Raw genomic sequence first — 21,647 nt, forward strand, 5'->3', positions numbered from 1 at the left:
TGTTCTAGTTTTAGGGAAATGCGAAGTTTAGCTCAGGATAGGAAAGAGTGGAGGTACGTGTCCAACCAGTCATAGGACTGATGACCTTATGATGATGATGACAGTTGAATCTTCGTTATATTTGTTGAATATAGAAAGATGTTTTGTTACAAATAATTTATTATTGGAATTGTATTTTATCTAAAAGGTCATCTTTGTGCCATGATGATCTCGAAAAGAAAAATATTATTCTAAAATCGAAAATTTACTGCGTTTTACTATAGTCCAAAATATGTACGTACCTATATATATATATATATATATTTACAATAGTTTTCGTATACGAGTAAAGTATTGAGAAAATTTTACAAAAATAGGTCAGAAAGCATCTTTTTTTGGCGATTTTGACACGAATTGGACGAGGTGTTAAATAAAAAAAAATTAAAATGGTATTCATCATCGCAAAATCCAAAACCTTAAAAGATGGTAATAAAGCTATATTTTAGGTAAGGGTAGAAAAAGCTAAGTTTTATAACCAGTTCGTCAGAAACGGGAATCAAGTTTCTAAGATTAATCTCCAAAACGTACAATTAAAAAATGATTTACAGTTTTCGAATTTTTCCTTTTACTTATGCTGGAAGACATTGCTTCTTGCCAAATTTCATGATCGTAGGTCAACGGGAAGTTTTCTATAGGCTTTGATTTCGTTACGAATGTCGAACGGCCGTATATTTTGACTGCGTTGACTTAGGAGTTCAGTTTTTTCATAGCTCCAACGGATTACAGACCTGAGTATTTAGTACTAATTTTAATCTGATACCTCTTCGCGTTCCTGAGAAAAACGGTCTTAATAGACAGATTAACAGACAGTGAACGACGTGATCGTATAATAGTTGAGGTACGGAACCCTAAAAAGGAGTTACTTCAGCGTCAGCGTAATATTGGTTTGTCCCTTCAATACTTTTTCGTGTGTATATGCGAAGTAGAATTGATTATCGTTAGCAATTTTTTCGATTCGTGATTGTTAAGATGGGTTAGTTGTAGTCGAGATACGGCATTTTCCCGATCTCTTGGAATTATGTATTCAGTGATTAGAGTAATTGGTACGGCAGTCCATCGTGGGAATAAAACCGGGTTAAGTTCTTAAATGAAACAATTACCCACTTGCGTGTTTACATCGCATTATTGAAACATCTCTCAAGGTGTTTGCTTTATTTTTCTATACTCTTCATAATCCATATTTTAGATGATCCGCATCTTAACAGATTCACACGGTGGCGACTAAGTATTCGTTGTATGTACGTACGTTAAGTATACACTTACATACATATGTCTACCTACATATGTGCGTACCGTACGTGATTATGCTTCGCGAATAATTTCGAAAGGCCCCTCGCAATGCATGCATCTCCTCCGACATTAAAGATCCACTTGTTTCAAAAAATTAAATCCTAAAGCCACAGTAATAATCTATATTTAGAAGAAATATCTACAAAATGACTCTTTGAGATAAAACATAACGAAAAAAAAAACATACGTATATATACTTGAAGTAAAAATGTGCCGAAAAGTGCAAAAAATTCTATAATAACATACATAAATTCAAAAATATCTTCATAGTTATAGTAAAACATTGAAATTCCTAGTGGTTAATGTCAAATAATCATTCACAATTTCTTTTCCATTATGAGGTTACCTTAAATTAAGGAGAAAAATTTTTGTTACTGCTGTCACACCCTCGCCGGGAATAGAACCCGGGACCTTTAACTTTATGCACCAATGCTCTGATCACAATATTATTAATAGTAATAATATTATAGTAAAACTTTAGTCGCTTAATTTAATCAAAATTGACCGCTTTTGGATTTATTTGAATATGATTTCGTTGTCGTAAGTACTTTCTTTATTAAAAATCTGTACCTGAATAATTATTCTAATTCAAATTTATAATTCGAGCTTGCAGAAATAAATAGAGAGGAGGCGACTAAGTAGTGTTTTACTGTGGGACGTTTTTCAATTCCATTGCTTACTTTGTCCGCCAGTACGTGTTAAAGTTGACCAATATTCAAAATCTTTTCTTCAATTTTAAACGTATAAAACTCAATTCTCAAAAGCAAATTTGTTTCGGAGATGTGACCTAATCTAACAACGTTTAATTTATAGAAATTCTTAAACTAACTGTATATAAATCAAGATCATAAATATGTAATAACATTTTAATTGAATGTAGATACGTATTACTCACCGAAATGTGTCTCCAAAATTTTAGCTACATATAGACTTGTTTGGACATGCCATACAGAGACTTACAAAATGTCGTTTTTGTCTTTATTTTCGTAATCGAATCGTAATCAAATTTGTACAGGATCATTTCGGGAAGGGGGGGGCATACCCCTTCAAAACTAAAAAAAATCATCTCAATCACTACAAAACGTTCAAATCTGAAACTAAAAATTTTATAATCAGATCTTTACCTCTAAACTATTGGAAATTTTCCTTCTGTAAATTCTTACTTACGTCGTTACGTTTTATTTTCAATGAGTATCTAAAAAAATCGTTGAAATTATTACAAATTTTATACGCCGGAAATGTATGTAAACATGTACATAAATCTGCTCGTGTATTTTTTTAGTTATTCCTTGTCTATTTAAGTAACCCTCGATTAGGAAACATTTTTTTTTACCTTCACCTATTGTTAGTTTGATTGTACTTAAGAAATAACGATTAGCAAAAAAACAATGGTAGTAACATTAAATAAATACGTTTAAATGTTGAACAGCTAATGTTGGTGCAGATCAATTCTTTAAGAATTAATGACTCCATAGTGAGACTTAAGTCTTTCGATGACCTTGACACACACCCACCCACTTTCTCGAACTGTTAACATTATGTTTAGTCATCTAAAACCCACGCATTTATAATTTATAAAAAAGCGAAATTAATAATCGTAAGTCAATATCAATTTTTTAGTTTAAGGGTTTAAATGAGATACTACATAGCTTAGAGTTACATTATCAGGAATATCTAGAATTTATCATCACGTTCAGAACTACCATATTCCAAAGTATTAGACAGTTTGATACACGGTTATTTTCCGTAAGGATCTAGCGGTGTCCTTTCTAGCTAGACCTATTTTGTGTAAGTTACTGTTTGAATATTGTAACCCAAAATTTCTTTTATTGATGTCATCGAAATCGCCAACAACCGGCAATTATAGACAAACAAATAAATGTATAAATATTGCTCGTAGAATACTGTAGTAGGTATTTATAAATTTGGTAATCGGGAACATCTTAATTTTTACTTGAAAGAATGTAGGTAAACTGTAGATTTCAGCATGAATTAAAGTTGTTTGTGTTAATTACGATTTTCATTCATTAATCATGTTGCAAACAGAGTCTGAGAGTGTTGTTTAAAAACGTTTAAATATTTAGCGCTGATGGACAATTATCTTCATTAGTAATAAGAGTTTTGCTTATGGGAAAGGAAATCCATCATCTACCTCGTTAATTGAATAAAGATGTTATAATACAGCCGAACTCGAAATCTTTCTTTGACATACATATTGTTTTACATTTGTTCTCTTTTAATACAGTAAAAATTCCTTATTCTCGGTTTCCTTATTCGCGGGTGAAAAAATTGCAATCCAATTCCTGTATTCGCGCCTAAAAGTTTCATTATTCGCGGATGCAATCGGTTTCTGTATTCACGGTATATTTATGGAACGTATACCCCGCGAATGAAGAACTTTTACTGTATTTGAGTTTTCCTCAACTGGAAATTCGAGTGCGGATTTTACATTATATATTCTCTTTAATTCAAATCTCTATTAATTTTTTTTATTTTTCGAAAAATCGACCTCAACGATTATCAATACGGTTTGAGTTCTTATCTCCATAAATTTTTAGTGAGGTACTCAATTTTATATTTCGAAAAACAGCAAAACATGCGGTTAGATTAATAATATAAGCTACGGTAGGAAAAGATAACACTAGCGTAGTACATAATTATATTTTAATCAGATAGTTTTTCGAAACAAAAATTAAAACGTTTGACAGTAAAATAGAAATTTTTATTAATCCAATCATGTTTATCTGTATTAGTATATAACGGGGTGTCTAGCACCAGGTCAAAACAATTCCCGGCTTATCCCAGCTACATTTCTTAACGTTCCCGGTTATGTAGTTTTGGTCCAGCATGGTTATGGGAAACAAAATCAGTCCCTCTTCCCCGATTTTCCTGTTTTATTAAAAACAAATGCGAATGTAAGTTTGTTTGTTTATTACAATTTCACGCCTTAACCACTGAACCAATCAGGATGAAATTTTGTACACACATTGTCAGGGGTACAGACAAGAACATAGGGTATTTTTTATCCAGAAAAAAAAATACTGTTCCTGAAAGATAAAAAAATTGGTTTTATGTGGCCGTCGATGATCTTATTTAGGACATCAACGCGACCGAATTGAGCTTAAGAAATTGCCATATTTTTTTATTAATATCGGACGATTTAAAAATTTCCCGGTTGCTAGAAAAAAGTAAAAGTTGCTAAAAAGGTACCGAGTTTTGTGTCTAAGACAAATTAGATTACGTATTTTTACATAGACGCTACATATACAATAGAGACAGTAAGCACAAAACTGAAAAAAGCACAACAGTAACTACGAATATGTATTTATGTCACATCCACTAATAAACCTTATCTAGATTCTCTATCTGGGCATCTAATCTTCGTGAAACTACTCGTTTAAAAATGCACCGGAATTGTGAATGTCATGGATGTCTGCATTATAAAAAATTACAACAATTATTTTACAATTACTTTTACGATGTTGTACGAGTAAGATTTAGTCCATCCAAGTTTATTTAATGAATTAGTTTCCAGTACTTTGAACTTTGAAGTCAAAAACGGGCCAAATTTAATAATACCATCTTAAGAATAGTTTACTTTCTAACGGTGTTGGGCGATATTTTAATAACAGAAAAGAAAAAATGAAAGATACCCTGAAGGTTACGGTAACGATGTTGAAATAAATTTCGTTGTAACAAAGAGAGCACTGTGATCAAATGACTCGAAGATGAAGAGAATTTTTGCTGTTGTTGACCTCATTGCGGCAAAAAGAGCAAAATAGTTGTAGATAATGTTTCACAGGTTAAATCGCCTAAGGGATTAAACATTAAAAAATAAGAACGAAAACAGAAGAGACGTTATGAAGCTTGTATAATATGATGCAAGTGATAACTCCGGTATTGGAATTACCCGATGTAGAGTCGATCTGTATACGAAAATATATTATTTTTATTCGCACTATTATCCTAGAAAAACAGATTGAGTCATGTGGAATTGAATTTAAATTAAATGTGTTAATTTGGATGATTGATGCTGTTGGTTCAAGAGTCAATATTGACATCTGAACGAAGTTGATAAAGAATTTTACATGACGTAAATATTTTTTAGAAAACTTTTTAATCTAGAATAAAAAACGAAAACCATATAGAGCAGATGAAAACAAGATGGAAAATTGGAATTAAAAAGAAAATACATAGAGATTAACAGAAAACTAAACGTCAAGATCGACCGTTACTCTTTGATTTGCAATGAACAGTTCGAAATTTTCGAATATTTGCACACCCCCAGTATGCATGTTGTGTCCAAGTTGTCAGCGGTGGTTGCGACCATACTGGTGAATCCTAGTTAATCGACACAGTTGTGCATGTAGAATCTGGGCTGGCCAGGCATACATATATTGCCATATTTAATGACAGACTAGAGCACTCAGATGAAGAGCGGCAGATATCGCGGGCGGGTCCGTGGGAAAGTAGCCGTGTACCCCTAGGCGCGAGGTCACGCGCTGACCCCAGTCCCGCTTACGTGCCTCTTTCCCCTCCTGGACTACCACCTCCGCGATACAGATCCATCCGAGGTGCTCTTCGTCAGAGTGGAGCGGCCCTGCTGTTTCGAGTTTCACCGAGACTGTACTGACGTACCAACGTTTTGTACAAACGAACAATCGTGGACCTTGCCAACCATGCAGCAATAACCATACATCACAAACAGGAAGAACAACAACCTTAGGTACCTACTCCAAAATCATCGCTAAGTATCGGAAGTCAGACTTTACAAATATTCATCGTCTACTTCGTGGTCATTGACTTATTCCCTTTTTTCTATTTCCACTATTACTGGACTATAAAACTACAATACATTTTCTTAGTTAAACTGGTTAAGCTAATTTGAAAATTAACCGAAAGAACTCAATATTTTACCAAGAGATAAGAAAAATTATTTTGAAATTACCCAACTTTACTTGTTAATTGTAGCTATTAAATTCACAATATAAGAATGAGGCATCGCCTAGTAACTAATAACTAGCGAAATCTGATTTCTGTTTTATTAAAATATGTATTTTTGTTGAAGTAATCGTGATGTTACTTCATCTGGAAAAGCCACAACAGCACAATAATTTTTCGGTTGTGTTTTTGCTATCTGTTAATATTCATTCATACTGTTCGATATTCGTCACACCGGGAAGGTGGTAGTACGGACCTTAACAAGGGCCACAAAACTTTTTTTTTTTAATTTGGAATGTAACGTCAAAGCCGGCTCTGGAAAAGAACCTATCGGTTAATCAACGCTGCCATCATCGACGTCTGACGTAAGGCATTGGACGGCTCGTGCTACGATTTACTCTCAGTAAAGAAGATCGTCGTTGATAACATTTGGTATCGAACAACGCTATATAACGAATAAAGCACCAACTTTGACACAGGACGACCACTAACAAAAAGTATCGCAAAAAAAGAATATTATTTTGGCACTCAGAACCGTAACGAAAACATTTACCGGCACGTACAATCAATACAAATAAGAAACGTACAATGCAATTATAAATATTATTGTCATGCCAATAAAATAATGACAAATACAGTTAAAAAGTTGAAGACTTGCACAATCCACTTCACATAATTTATCTACATCAAGTAGCGAACTTGGAAAACAAAAAAGTGTATCCTGAAAAGTAAAATAAAATTAGAAACATCCGGCAACCAGAGTAGAAATATAGAAATCTTCAAAATTCATTAATACAGTAGAAACTCGATTAACCGGACTAATTGTTGTCGTTAGGCATTCGGATAATCGAAAATCCGGATAATCGAATGTATGAAAAATAGCGAGTTTTATGCATAATAATATGTAGTACTTACATAATGTTATGTGTCAATTAAAAATAACAATTAAATACGAAAATCAATGTTTATTAAGAGATAAATCCTACATACATTGTACATGTACTAAAATAATTTTACCTTAATCATGAAATTAAATATTTAGGTACATATTATGTACGTATAATTTCTTAACAATATGTATTTGGTAATTTGCCTTTGGTAATCAGGAAATATATAAGTTTAATTTGGTTTAAAATATTTGTTAATTGTCATTTGACGTAAGCCACTTTTTCTTTTAATTGCTGCTATATCACGAATTCGTTTAAGCTGCAGTAAACTCACAGTATCACTCTCTGTTTGTTTTTCAAACCACTTGAGAGCTGTTTCCAGGGCATGAAGTGCTTCATCATGAGATGGTCCTGCATCATTTTCCACATCTAGATTTTCTTCTGTTTCATCTTCTTGCATTTCTTGCTGTTTATTTATCTGCATTATGTTTTCTACGATTTCGTCATCTGACATAATCTGAAAGCCTTGATCATTACTATTACAAGTGGCCCACTCTTTCATATCATCATCATCACAATCCTGGCATATTTGTATTTTGCATTGCTTGCACAAATTTGACAAAATCGACTTGTAGTTATTTTAATATATTGGTCGGGGTCGGTAGTCCGGATAATCGCGAATCCGTATAACTGAGGGCCGGATAATCGAGTTTCTACTGTATTCTGTAATGTACAGATAAAATTAGAGTTTCAGTTATGTTTAACAAACAAAATAGCTCAAACCTCAACGCCAAAACAGTTCACTTCAGTCCCTAAAGAAGGCTTCGGACAACCACAGTGTCGTGTTTTGGGCTTTGAGCTATTTTGTTTGTTCTACAACAACCGCCAAAGTTTTTCCAATCTTCATACTTCAGTTATGTTTGATTAAAAGTTTAATTTCAAATGCATCAATGCTTAAATTTTCATTGTGGCTACTGGTCCGGCTGGGTACTCGGCAGGTCTTATGGTTACCCAGTACCCAGCAAAACCACTGACAGTTAATACAATAGTTATTAAAAAAGCAGTTGTCTGATAAACCCGTAAAAGTTATCTTTTTCAGAACGTTGTTGTAGTGTTCATTAATCCTATTTTTTATAACTCTACCAGACTGTCCTACGTAAATAGCATCACAAAGAGTACAAATGACTTGGTAAACACTACTGTTATCGAGACTTTGTATGTCGTCGTACTTCTTCACAGGCTTGATTAGCCAGTAAGATCAAAGAAAGGCTGAAGTTATTGCTGCTAAATATATTTTGTATATTCAGTTGTATTATTACATTCACAGATTGTAATAAACATAATTAATTAAATAAGTTAATGTAACATTGGAAAATAATCGTAAGATATCTATTAAGTAATAGGTGGTCATGTTGTTTTGCGGCTACATATGCAAGAAAACTAGGAAATTTGTTCGGTAAGTAATAAAAAAAAATGACACGATGATATAAGTGAGTGTCCATGACCAAGTAGCAGAACTATGAAACATGAAGGTTTAATTGATTACTTATTAATTTATTTGTGACATCTTAAATGTAAGGCGGTATGAAATCAACAGTGTATTTACAGACCGTGGGAAATTCATATACCACACCCTAATAACTACAAAATAACCGCACCTAGTCAAGGAAACTATTTTTAAATCTTTTAATTGTTATTACTTATTTATACACATGTTAATTGCTTTCACATATTCGTAGGTCAGCATGTGAGATACAACTGTCCGAAAATTATTCTTTTATTTACCTTTAATCATGAGTTAGGTTAACTGCTATAGTTTTCCCAAAAAACTTCTACAAAATTTCTAATCGTAATAACTGTAGCTTGTTGTTTTTCACAATGATTTTCAACTTTTCTCTATACAAATTCTAAAAAAAATTGTACAATGGTAATGCACGAAGAACAACAAATTATAATTTTGATTATATATTCTTGATAAGGTTATTGATTTCGTAACTATTTCTCTCATCATTTCTGTTTCGTATTTATACATACTACCAAATACGGACTCAACTAGTTTCTTATATTTTGCAATACATACTTGAATTGCGTACAGTACAGAAAGCCTTTTTCGAAGTGCTTTGCTACATATCCGAAAGTAGTCACCGTACTGCTTAAAATCACAGAATAGTACTTACATACTGTATTATATTTAATTAATTTTATGTATTAACGTTATTAAAAAAAAAAATAGAGCAGGTAACATATGAGGAATTGATATAGAGTTCTGTGGAATTGAACACATAAACACCAAGGGGTTAGTAGCTGAAAAAAGAGAAAAACTATAAAATATTTTACATGAAATTTTTTCATTTATTGTAAAACGAAAAATAATTACCTACAACAAAATATTTTATTTATATTACATTTTATAAATGTGTTTAGAGTTTTTTTTAATGGATTTTTGGGTTTGTTTTTTATTTATTAACATATATATTAAAGTAGCTTACAATTCCAACCGGAAGTTTTGTTTCTTGTCGTACATATAAATTTGTCGTTATATTTTAAGGAACATTGTTTTTAACGTACCTGCAATTTAAGAAAGACAGACTTGATAAAAGTTTTATAAATGAGTTCCTTACTGAACTGGTTGATATATGACTGCGGAATTCCTTACATGTGTGTCGACATACACAAAAAACAATCTTTATCTGACAGATCCTTTAGTAATTATGATTTATTGTTATTATACTGTCTTTTTAAGGACTTTAATGTATTCCTTCTTGCAGAAACGAAATAGTTATCGTGTTAATAACTCTGCGCATAATTTGGTAGATTTATTTATGTAATTGATTCAAACAATAGTGTAATATGTAAAGATAGTTTTAGAGGTTGTGTCCTCGATTTCATCAAAAAGTTGTTCATAGTTCATAGTTTGCTCGATTTACTTTTTAAATATCTCTCCCATTAAGGTCAAAGTTCCTGATTTGGTTATAGGTTTTACTATTTCACATGGTCTACATCATAATATCACAAGATTCAGATTTTGCTGGATATGAAATATACGAATAAATATTATACGTATGATATAGGTACCGGTTTTTGTTTTTCTATTATGTATTTTCCTATAGGAATATATACATATATACACTACCTACATAGGAAGCTATCTAGAAATAGAAAAATTTGTGCTGCTCGAAGCAAGGAATTTTAAATTTTCCAGTTTCTTGTTTATTTTAATTTTAAGAAAACAGCAGCACAAGAAACAAACAAAAAACGGAATCAATTTCATTGACTTAAAGTGTTACACTTTTTATAACTATCGATTAAGGTGTTACTAAATATTTTGTATAAAGAGTGCGTGACACTATTGTAATCTATTAGCCATAATGCTGTCGCTGGGGGCTACGTTAAAGGTTGCTCGATTATACTACTAATTCGTTAGGGTCTAAGTTCATAATGGGTCGCTAAACAGAACTAAAACGTTTACGGTTCATCTACAAATTTGTTTTCAACACCTAAGTTACCTGAAAGTGTGGTGAAGACGTTTTCTAAATTAATAAGCGATACTTCTCGTAATATGGGATAAATTAACAGAATAGCTTCTTTATTATTAATTTTTCATCAATCAATTGTAAAGTTATGTTTGTTCTATCTAGGAATAAATTGTAGAAGATAATATTTACAGTTTTATGTTACCACTTCAGTGCTTTTACTACTTTTACTATTTCTCCTGTGAGAAGCTGTGCAATTTAGGAAACTAGTAGTAATATTTTCATGATATATATATGCAACCAATTGTACACCTACACAAAGACATTTAGATCGGACCACTTTTTTCCAATTGTTTAGTACTAACCCGCATTTTTTACTGTTTTTCTACAATCTATAACCCAAAACTGAAATTTTCAACTGTTTTGTTCATGTCTACCTGCGAGAATTACATATCACATAAGATAAATCCATACTATTATGTACAGATAAGGAAAACATAAACAGACAGCTGAATTTAACGAATCTAATATGCATGTTGTTAACAAAATATGCGAATAATTTATTTATTAACTAGTATGGTACGGGGATGTTTTACGCTAATTACACAGGTTTGCGATAAAAAAGTTTTTTGTATAAATTTATCTTAAACATGCAAATGTTGGTCTATATTTTGCAAATATAAACTTTGTTTTAACGTATCACGTCACATTTTCTTTGGATGTAGATTAGTACATGTATGTATATTTATAACTCTGCATCCGCAAATTTATTTGAATTTTCACAAAATTCATTTATAGCTTATATTTCTATTTTATAGTCTCTGACTGAGCATTATATTGTCTTTTACTTTATTTTGGATAGTCTGAAAGCAACTGTAGTCGTTTACACCTCCTGAAAAAAAAAATAGTTTATATCGCGCCATTATTGAGAGATATATAATATTAACGTGTAATAAAAGATTGTGTTTCATTTATCTTTAACTATGGCTTCTCGGAGTTGTAAAAACAATTCAAATGTATTTTTGTACATTTGCGGACAATATACAATAGTTAAGCAAAGATTGAATATAACAGACTTTGTAAAAAATGNCATTGCAAATGTGCTAGTTGTATTTAGATTTCGCTATATACATGGTAACTATGTTACGTGTGGGTGGGATCATCGCTGCCGTAAGGAGCAAGGAGGGGTACAACTCGGCAAGTTATTTCACAGTGAAAGGCAGATCCGGCATTGGTATGTTCCAACACACAAGGCATTCACGCGGATTCTATAAAAAAATTCAAAGTGCAGGGTCGTCTTTAGGATTTACTCTTTGATCGAAAAGTTCAATTTCTCTTGTAGGTAATTTATATACCTACGCGAAACAATGCATTAGGTAAATATTACAGTAGAACTTCGATAATTCAAAACACGGTATCTTTACTAAAACTAAAATAATTGAAAAACAGACGTATTGTTAATAGCGATTAATAATTTTTAATGTGAAATTAATTCAATTTATGTGGGATTCCCAAAACTTTTCAGTTTATAGCTTTAGAAAAAGTCACGATTTTCTGTAGGTTTAGCTACCCATGTAGGTTCCCTTAAACCACAATTTTTTTAAATGTAAAAGGAAATACTTTATTAGATCCTTAATTAGGATTGTTTTTAATGTGCGCAGAGCGAGGGGTATTTCTCATATGAATATCGTTTTCTATTACTTTTAAGACAATTAAGACAAACATTAACAATTTAAGAAAAAAACTTTTCAAAAAAAAAATTTCACAGACCTGTGTTATCGTGTGTGGAAGTACAATGAAGACAAAATTAAGGTAAAAGGTGTAAACAAACCAGCATTACAACCAATACTCCTGAACTAAATTAGTAATTTAATTGATAATTATTTTATTTCGTGGCAGTTGGCAGAACATGTAATAGTTATGATCGGTATTAATGCGCCGCTACTGTCGTGTACATTAAAAAATCTAGATTATAATGGATAACCAATGCATTCTTTGTCAAAGGCATAGTTTTAAAAGTAATGTGTTTGATATCAGTCGAGTAAAAGCGGATTATCAACTTGTAGTGGTTTTCGTTGTCAGTGTGATAAACATGTTTCGTGTTCTTTAAGTTACCTATTATAAGTAGAAGAATTCAGCCTCCAGTAGTAATTCGCTATGTATTACCATTAAGATCCCTCTCGTCTTTTTGTACTATTTAGACCGTTATAGATTAATGAAAAAATTATAATTAGAATCATATGCCCACCTACCCAGTTTAAATGTCGTAGATACTTACGACATTGTGTGTTCACATAAACACTTTTAACAATATACTTTCGTTATCGGTATCGTAGTTACATTCACGCGCGTTAGGGACTACTATAAAGATAGTAGTAACGATAAAATTACTATAAAACTAATTTTACTGACCGACATGAAAGCCTATGTCATGTAAAAGGAAAATTTCGGAAATTGTAAAAGCGTAGGCAATTTCGAATTTAGTTTATCGCTTCGTGACAACATTATCGTGTTATCGTATGGAAAGTAAATGCTTTGTCGACGTGTTAACAATAAATAAAATTCATTTATCCAAAAACACTATTACTTTAGTGATAAAACAACAACATCAGGGTGGTCACAAACTTTAAAAAAATAGTATAACATAATACAAAAAATTAAAAATAAAATTTTCTATCTCAAACTCTGTACTGAAAATATTGACTTTTCACGACTACTTGAGATTATTATTTTAAAGATTATTTATTTGAAAACATATTAGGGAACGAACCCGTCCTACTTGACACATATTTTACAGTTTTTTACACCCTCCCCTAGGGGGTATATGTCAAAACACCCCTCCCCTTCTAGTTTACTCGTAGTAATTCATAAATATAGTTTTAAATCATTTTTTTGCAAACAAAAAATTTTGAGTATCGCTCAAAAAAGCGCGTGATTTTCCTTGGGGATATTGACTACGTGACGAAAACCTAAGCTCACCTACCCTTGTCACCAAGAATGGTATTTTTTAAGACTCCCTCCTCCCCCCCTAACGGATCACGTAGTGTTTCCTTATCATGTAACCTACTTTTTGCTGGTACTAAATGAACGTAACACAAAACTGATCTTTATTTTTTTATAGCGAGTGTGCAAATGATATTTATCAATTTATAAAGACTTTCTCAATAAAAGACTCAGATTTGTTTGAATTAGTAAAATAATTTCACGGGGGGTTGGGGGGTATTAAGGAGTTAAAGTAACGTTCGACGAATTTAAGTTTTTTACTGCATTATCAACGAGGGCGCTTTGAATGTGTCACCCCCTAGCGAGTGTGCAAATGATATTTATCAATTTATAAAGACTTTCTCAATAAAAGACTCAGATTTGTTTAAATTAGTGAAATTTCACGGGGGGTTGGGGGGGTATTAAGGAGTTAAAGTAACGTTCGACGAATTTAAGTTTTTTACTGCATTATCAGCGAGGGCGCTTTGAATGTGTCACCCCCTAGCGAGTGTCCAAATGATATTTATCAATTTATAAAGACTTTCTCAATAAAAGACTCAGATTTGTTTGAATTAGTGAAATTTCACAGGGGTTTGGGGGGTATTAATTAGTTAAAGTAACGTTCGACGAATTTAAGTTTTTGTAGCGAGAACGATTTGAATGTGTGACCCCTTAGCGAGTGTCCAAATGATATTTATCAATTTATAAAGACTTTCTCAATAAAACACTCAGATTTGTTTGAATTAGTGAAATTTCACGGGGGGTTGGGGGGGTATTAAGGAGTTAAAGTAACGTTCGATGAATTTATGTTTTTTACTGCTTTATCAGCGAGGGCGCTTTGAATGTGTCACCCCCTAGCGAGTGTCCAAATAATATTTATCAATTTATAAAGACTTTCTCAATAAAAGTCTCAGATTTCTTTGAATTAGTTAAATTTCACGGGGTTTTGAGGGAGGGGCTGTATTAAGGAGTTAAAGTAACGTTCAAGGAATTTAAGCTTTTCACTGCATCATTAGCGAGGGCGCTTTGGATGTGTGACCCCCTAGCGAGTGTCCAAATAATATTTATCTCTTTTGTAGATGATATACGTCACAACAAATTAATGTCCTTTTATTTATAAATGAAAATGGGTCTGTCCCGAATCATCCACAGTCAATCCGTTAAAGAAACGCCATTCGTAATTGTTATATTATTAATAATTTCCCAGAGGTAACAAAAAAGTGTTGATCTCCTGCGTGGTTGAACGTGTTTTAAATTCCGAGTGAGTATCCCCCTGAGACACTCCCCCTTGTTTCGAGCGGCGAGACATTTTTAAAGTGCGCTAGGTTTTTAATTTATTTATGTCGAAAAAAAAATTAACACAGCGCCTTAGTTTTGAGATTGCTGCTTCTGATAGAGCATCATTAAAGGATATATTACACGCTGGTCACATTATTTAGCGAAGCTTTGCTGGTACTACGCAAGCTGCTTTCTTGTTCATTGCCACGTATGGGAAACTTATGGAGAAAATTAAGATATGTAATCAGGTCTGCATTTACTGCTTTTAATTTACGCGGAATACAGCAACAAGCGGCCATAGTATTTCCCGGAATTTCATCCGTACCGACCATTTTTCATTACATTTTTCTCGCACCATCTGGGTAATTACCTCCACCAAAAAATAAGTGTTCCAGACCTAGGGATATTTCTCTAGACCTAGGGAATTTGGAGCGAACTTTTGGAAAGGGGATTTTCGTTCAATTCGTAGGTACTGTATGTAACTAGTTCTTCCATTACGAGTATTTAGGCTAGAAGGTTTCCCCCAAAAAAAAAACATTTTTTTGGTAATGTAACTACAAATTTGCGGTTTTCGGATTTTCCCTTGACTTGTAGTATAAGACTTTGCTTCTTGACAAATTTTTTCACAACTCCAAGGGATTATAAATCTAGGTATTTCATATTATTTTAAGTTTAACGTGTTTCTGAGAAAAAGAGTCTTAACAGATAGGAAAATCTACCCTTTGATTATGGATTTTCACCAGGATAAAATCTAAAAGATTCAATTTATACAATACGTCTATTCGTTTCAAAATTAAGTGCTAATGAAGTATGAGAGTGTTGATCATGTCTTCATATAATATACCTTTTATTCTTGTCCTGTCCTGTTTGAAGATATGTTAACAGCAAAATCTGTATGAATTACGGTAGTTTAAATTATGCTTTTTAAATGTATATAGAAACATAAATCGATGTAGCATTCGACTTCCTTGAAATCATCGATTAAGCGTGGGCGTTTTTTAAATTCGTTCTACATTTTATTCTTCGAGACCGTAGTTGTCTATTGCAATATAATTCGATAAAATCTGAACTTTGTTGTGTAATTTTTTTCAATTCTCTGTTCTGTTACCTTCAGTGTCTTTTCAAACAAGGTCCTCTACACTTAAAACACTCGATTGCTTCGACTTTTGATGTGTTCGATAATTCCTGCTAAAAACATAGCTCGTTCTAGACTTGAAAGATATTCTGATAAAAATGCCGGGCTCTTGGAAACGTTTATTCGTTTTATTTAAATTGGATTGTACACATAAAAAAAAATGTGTAGATATACCCAGTGTTTGGACGTGCTTATGTACTTTACTTACTCATGTATATGTACAATTTTAGAATTATTAACACGATGTTTCTAATGATAATAATCAAAGTTTTTATTTTTAAATTTCAAAAAAAAAAATCAAAATGTTATTCCTTATTAGACTATTTTTTTCAGGCACTTAGTGGATTTCTAATGATGATGACACAAAATGGCAAACTTCTTTATATCTCTGACAATGCAGCGGAGTACCTGGGTCATTCGATGGTGAGTGTTTTAAAGGTGAGCTAGCCCTTTAGCTTTCAAGCTTAAGAGTGAGCTTTCTTAATTTTATTTCGCTAATTTATTAAATTTATTATTTCACTTTAAAAATGTAATACATTTTTATAATCATTCATTCGCATTATTGTGACTTTTGGGCACAATAAAATGTAATACATTTATTTGTTCTTATTCGTTTCTATTTTCCAACAAATACCTGGGTATATCAGAGAACGTCAAATACCATAGTTATTATGATACTGGGTTATGGTATTTTAAGCGTATTCTTCTATGCTAGTATTATTTTTTTTCGCATAGCACTAGCATGGGAATCCCCCATAGTAAATTCTAATTTATTACATACATATATAATGAAAAGATGTTTTTTGTTTATTTGCGTTTAGCGCTTCATTGTGGTATTGTTTGTTGATTTGATCTATAGGAGGACCTCTTGATTCACGGAGACAGTGTTTATGATATAATTGATAAGCAAGATCATCAAGCCATTCAGTGCGAACTCGGTCGACCAGTTAATTCAGCCGGTAATGGAAATTCTAGCGAAGAAATTAGAGTGTTTTTGTGTAGAATGAACGTGTCTAGAAATGCAAGAAGACAAATGCGATTCGGCGATCAAAAGGTAAAAACCTTTAGTTGTTTTGTACTGCGGAAATCATAACTAATACGGCAGTAGGAACTCGAAATTGATTAAAATATTTCTGACACAAGCTCTGTAATTTTCTCAAATGCAAAAGTCTTCATCTTTGTTGGAAGACACAAGAGCCAAGGTCACCTTTTTAAGGTTCGTTTTTTGGGACTTTGAACTACATTTTCTTATGGTTTTTTTTTAATAATAGAATTTAAATGACATTACAGTTAATTGAAATAGAATTCTTAATTTTTCAAACACTATATATACAGTATAAGATTTTTCTGATTTAAAATCACTAACAGGTACTCACAACTTTTGCTGTAAAGTACAGTCAATTTTGAGGGATGACACATTGAATTTTTTGCGCCAAGACTTGAAATTTAGAGAAAGTCGTGATTAAAATTCTAACAGGCTCATGTTTTGGGATTTTGAACATTTTCTTGTAAGATTTTCAACCGTGGAATTCAAAGTGTATTACATTTAACTGACGTGAAATAGGATTTTTGATTTTTTCAAACACTCTGTATAGAATATAAAATTGAAATTGGGATTTTGAACAACTTTTACTCATTTGAGTTATCCGACTTCATAGATACCGAAAATCGGTTACTTCTTTTAATTTTTCGTCTTCTATCTTTATATTCTCCCTCTCCCTACTTTTTCTTCCCTTACATACTAGTATTTTTCTATTACTTTTATTTATTTTCGTACAATACTCTTTTGTCAATGACATTTACACACTGTGGAATTAAAGGACTTTAATCTAACTGCAACAGGGTTTCTAATTCTTCAAATCGTTATCGAATAAGATTAAATTCGACTTGATTTTTGAAATTGTTCACTGTTGCTGGTAGCGTAATAATTGTGTAAAAAATGTTGGGTTTGTCGTCGACTATATCGTTGATATCTCAAAGTCTATTGCCGATTTATCTTTTATGGTGGCAATTAAAATTTTTTAGTAATTACCGAAGGTTGATGTGTGGAAGTGTTACAACCTTCTTGTAGTCGATATTTGCGAAGGAATATAAACTACCGTAGCAGCTCTTAGCAATAATAAACAGTAATACACGTAACATTGCAAATGTGCTAGTTGTATTTAGATTTCGCTATATACATGGTAACTATGTTACGTGTGGGTGGGATCATCGCTGCCGTAAGGAGCAAGGAGGGGTACAACTCGGCAAGTTATTTCACAGTGAAAGGCAGATCCGGCATTGGTATGTTCCAACACACAAGGCATTCACGCGGATTCTATAAAAAAATTCAAAGTGCAGGGTCGTCTTTAGGATTTACTCTTTGATCGAAAAGTTCAATTTCTCTTGTAGGTAATTTATATACCTACGCGAAACAATGCATTAGGTAAATATTACAGTAGAACTTCGATAATTCAAAACACGGTATCTTTACTAAAACTAAAATAATTGAAAAACAGACGTATTGTTAATAGCGATTAATAATTTTTAATGTGAAATTAATTCAATTTATGTGGGATTCCCAAAACTTTTCAGTTTATAGCTTTAGAAAAAGTCACGATTTTCTGTAGGTTTAGCTACCCATGTAGGTTCCCTTAAACCACAATTTTTTTAAATGTAAAAGGAAATACTTTATTAGATCCTTAATTAGGATTGTTTTTAATGTGCGCAGAGCGAGGTAACGGGTCTTTAACAAAATCAGTTAAGTGTCGGATTAATTGGGTAGTTGTAAATTAGCCACCCCGCAGTTATAGGACCACCTCGTGGTAGTTAGAAGGTTCGCGCGGTGCTACATAACACATTATATGGGTAATATGTAAAGTAGTTGCGGAGCAAGCACTACTGCCGTATGTTATGACGCCCACTGTAAAGCGCGGTCTATGGAAATTCCCTCATTGGAATACCAAAGCGCCACTGTTTTCTTATCGCGTGCAGGTGGTTCTGGTGCAGGGCCGCTACTTGTCCTTCCTGCCTCTCTGTAGCCGCAATGAGCCCGTTTTCTTGGCCACCTGCACACCCGTTGCTATGCCCGAGACCCGGGAATGCGTCGTCCAAGGAGCCACCAACGTTTTCACCACCATACATTCCATGGACATGAGATTCATACACACCGATAACAAGTAAGTCACCTTTATAATCCACCCTCATCTCGATCTTTATGGACCTTATTAATTCTAACGTTTTATACCTTACGAAAACCTCGCATTCGTGCCCTGAACTGAAACATGCGCATCCCACAAAGATCCTTTTGGTTCCAAAGGCAAGATTTTGTTCTTACGATTATTTTTTTTTTTTTTTCATTAAAATTTTCGCAAAAATCAAACCATTCAAGTAACTTTTACTGTGACAACGATGCGAAGAGGTACAAATAAGATCGCCCTGCATTTAAAGGTCTTTTTCGTTCCCAAAAAAACCAAGGGCGAGCATTTGTTCTTACGATTGTTCAAATTTTTAATTTAATGCAAAAATCAAAAACGATTTAAGTAACCTTTAGTGTCACAACGATAGGAAGAAATACAAAATTGGGTAACTGTAAATATATATCTCTAAAATAATGGCACTAAGGCCAACGACGAAACACTACTTAGTTCTGGACAAATGAAAAATGCATTAAAAAATTTTTGATGTAACAAATGTCAAACAATTTTCCTAAATTTGTAATGATTAAATTAAATGTGCGTATATACTTCACCTGACGTTTGCCGTAATTAACACTAATATCAATAGTCAATACCAAATCAATAAGAAAGATAATTTTAATCCTTATTTAGTAGAGAAAAAGCAAAAATTGGGAAAAAATCTGGACGTGGTTTTTGTTTTTCGGAAAACGACGTGTTTAGTTAAAAGAATTTTTTTTCGGTGTTAACTGAACGAAATGGAAGACAAGCAGGTTAAAGTTTGAAAAACTTGCTGCTGAAAATAGAAAGAGGTGTTTACCAAAATACACCAAACCAAAAGCAAAATTTTGTTCTAACGATTATTTTTCTTTTCTATTAAATTTTTCGTAAAAATCAAAAACCATTTAAGTAACTTTTAGTGTGACAGCGATAGGAAAAAGTACAAATAAAATTGCCCTTCATTTAAAGGTTTTTTTCGTTACCAAAAAATAAGCTACTAAAAAGGCACTAAACCAGTGGCAAGCAGTTGTTGTTACGATTATTATTGTTTTTTTTGTAATTTTTTGCAAGATCAGAAACGATTTAAGTAACTTTTGGTGTGACAACTTTAGGAATAAGTAAAATTAGGATCGACCGACGTAGATCAATTGCAACTGACCCTAATTAGGGAACTGTGAAAATATATCTTTTAAATAATGGCACTATGGAGAACGATGAAACATTATTCTTAGTTCTCGACAAACCAAAAATGCATTAAAAAATTATTGATGCAACAATTTTCCTAAACTTATAATTAGGAGTTTCACTGATAGAATTGACGTAGCCTGCATTAAATGTGCGTTTTATTTCACCTGACGTTTGCTATAATTAGCACCAATGTGAATAATCAATACCAAATCAATAAGAAAAATACATTTTAATCCTTATATAGCAGATAAAAAGCGAGAATTGGGAAAAAATCTGGACGTGGTTTTTGTTTTTCGGAAAATGACATTGTGTTTAGTTAAAAGATTTTTTTTCGGTGTTAAGTGAACGAAGTGGAAGACAAGCAGGTAAAAATTTGAAATACACATTTGCTGCTAAAAATAGAAAGAGGTATTTACCAATATTTTTTACAGGTCGATAACAGTATAGTAAATTCCCGGTAAAATTTCTTTTGCTAATGTCAAGATAAGAGAACATTTCGGGCCACCGTGTATGTTTAACATCCGAAGTAGGCCTGCTACTATTTTTGCTTAATATGTTATGTACACATATATTGTATGATAGTAGGAGCAATATCAGCAGTGTATAATGGTAACGCTTTGTTCGAATGGCCAATAAATCAAGGGCTGTTCGTGAGCGTAGCCCGAACAGGTCACCGGGTCGAAGGATATGCCGGTGACATCCATGTTCGTAAATCACGCTTGTATTCGTTTATATTTGCAGTGGAGAGTTCTACCTCGGATTTCCGCGCAGCGAACTGCAGGGGGTGTCCTGGTATCGGCTGCTGCACTGGGAAAGTACACGAGAAGCGCAAACCAAACACAGGCTCAGTAAGTTCTACCTCAATGCACCGCACTCACTACATTCCACACTAAAAACTTAACCCACTAATAAACTAATTAAACCCTAAACATTCATTTAAATTAAACGATTTCATATAATCTATTCGTATATAAAACGCCGATGGATAACACAATAATATTATAATTTAAATAACTGCTTGAAATTACAATAAAAATACATAAATTACATTTTATTAATAAACTTTTTCGATAATTAATAGCATACTGTCAACAACAACTCTATGTAATTAATTGTCTTTTCTAATCTATATTAAATATGCTTTTTATAATAATAAAGATTGTGGATAATAAACCCATTCCTTAAAATTACTCCTTAACTTTAATAAAAATTAATATCATTTCTGCTAACATAAAATCTTGCTCCAATAATTACTACCTACGTATAGCCTGGTTTGGTG

General features: G+C 32.6%; 1 protein-coding gene across 1 annotated transcript in view; it reads left to right on the forward strand.

Moving 5' to 3' along the window:
- Positions 1-21,647, forward strand: part of LOC108733846 (neuronal PAS domain-containing protein 4) — a 62,703-nt gene that overhangs the window by 31,561 nt on the left and 9,495 nt on the right. The window contains exons 4-7 of the mRNA XM_025979845.1: positions 16,359-16,448; positions 16,885-17,079; positions 18,999-19,183; positions 21,110-21,216. Of these exons, the coding sequence (XP_025835630.1) occupies positions 16,359-16,448; positions 16,885-17,079; positions 18,999-19,183; positions 21,110-21,216 (577 nt within the window). The remainder of the gene's footprint in view (positions 1-16,358; positions 16,449-16,884; positions 17,080-18,998; positions 19,184-21,109; positions 21,217-21,647) is intronic.

Source organism: Agrilus planipennis, unplaced genomic scaffold (assembly GCF_000699045.2).
Source record: "Agrilus planipennis isolate EAB-ADULT unplaced genomic scaffold, Apla_2.0 scaffold11, whole genome shotgun sequence".
Taxonomy (NCBI): Eukaryota; Metazoa; Arthropoda; class Insecta; order Coleoptera; family Buprestidae; genus Agrilus; species Agrilus planipennis.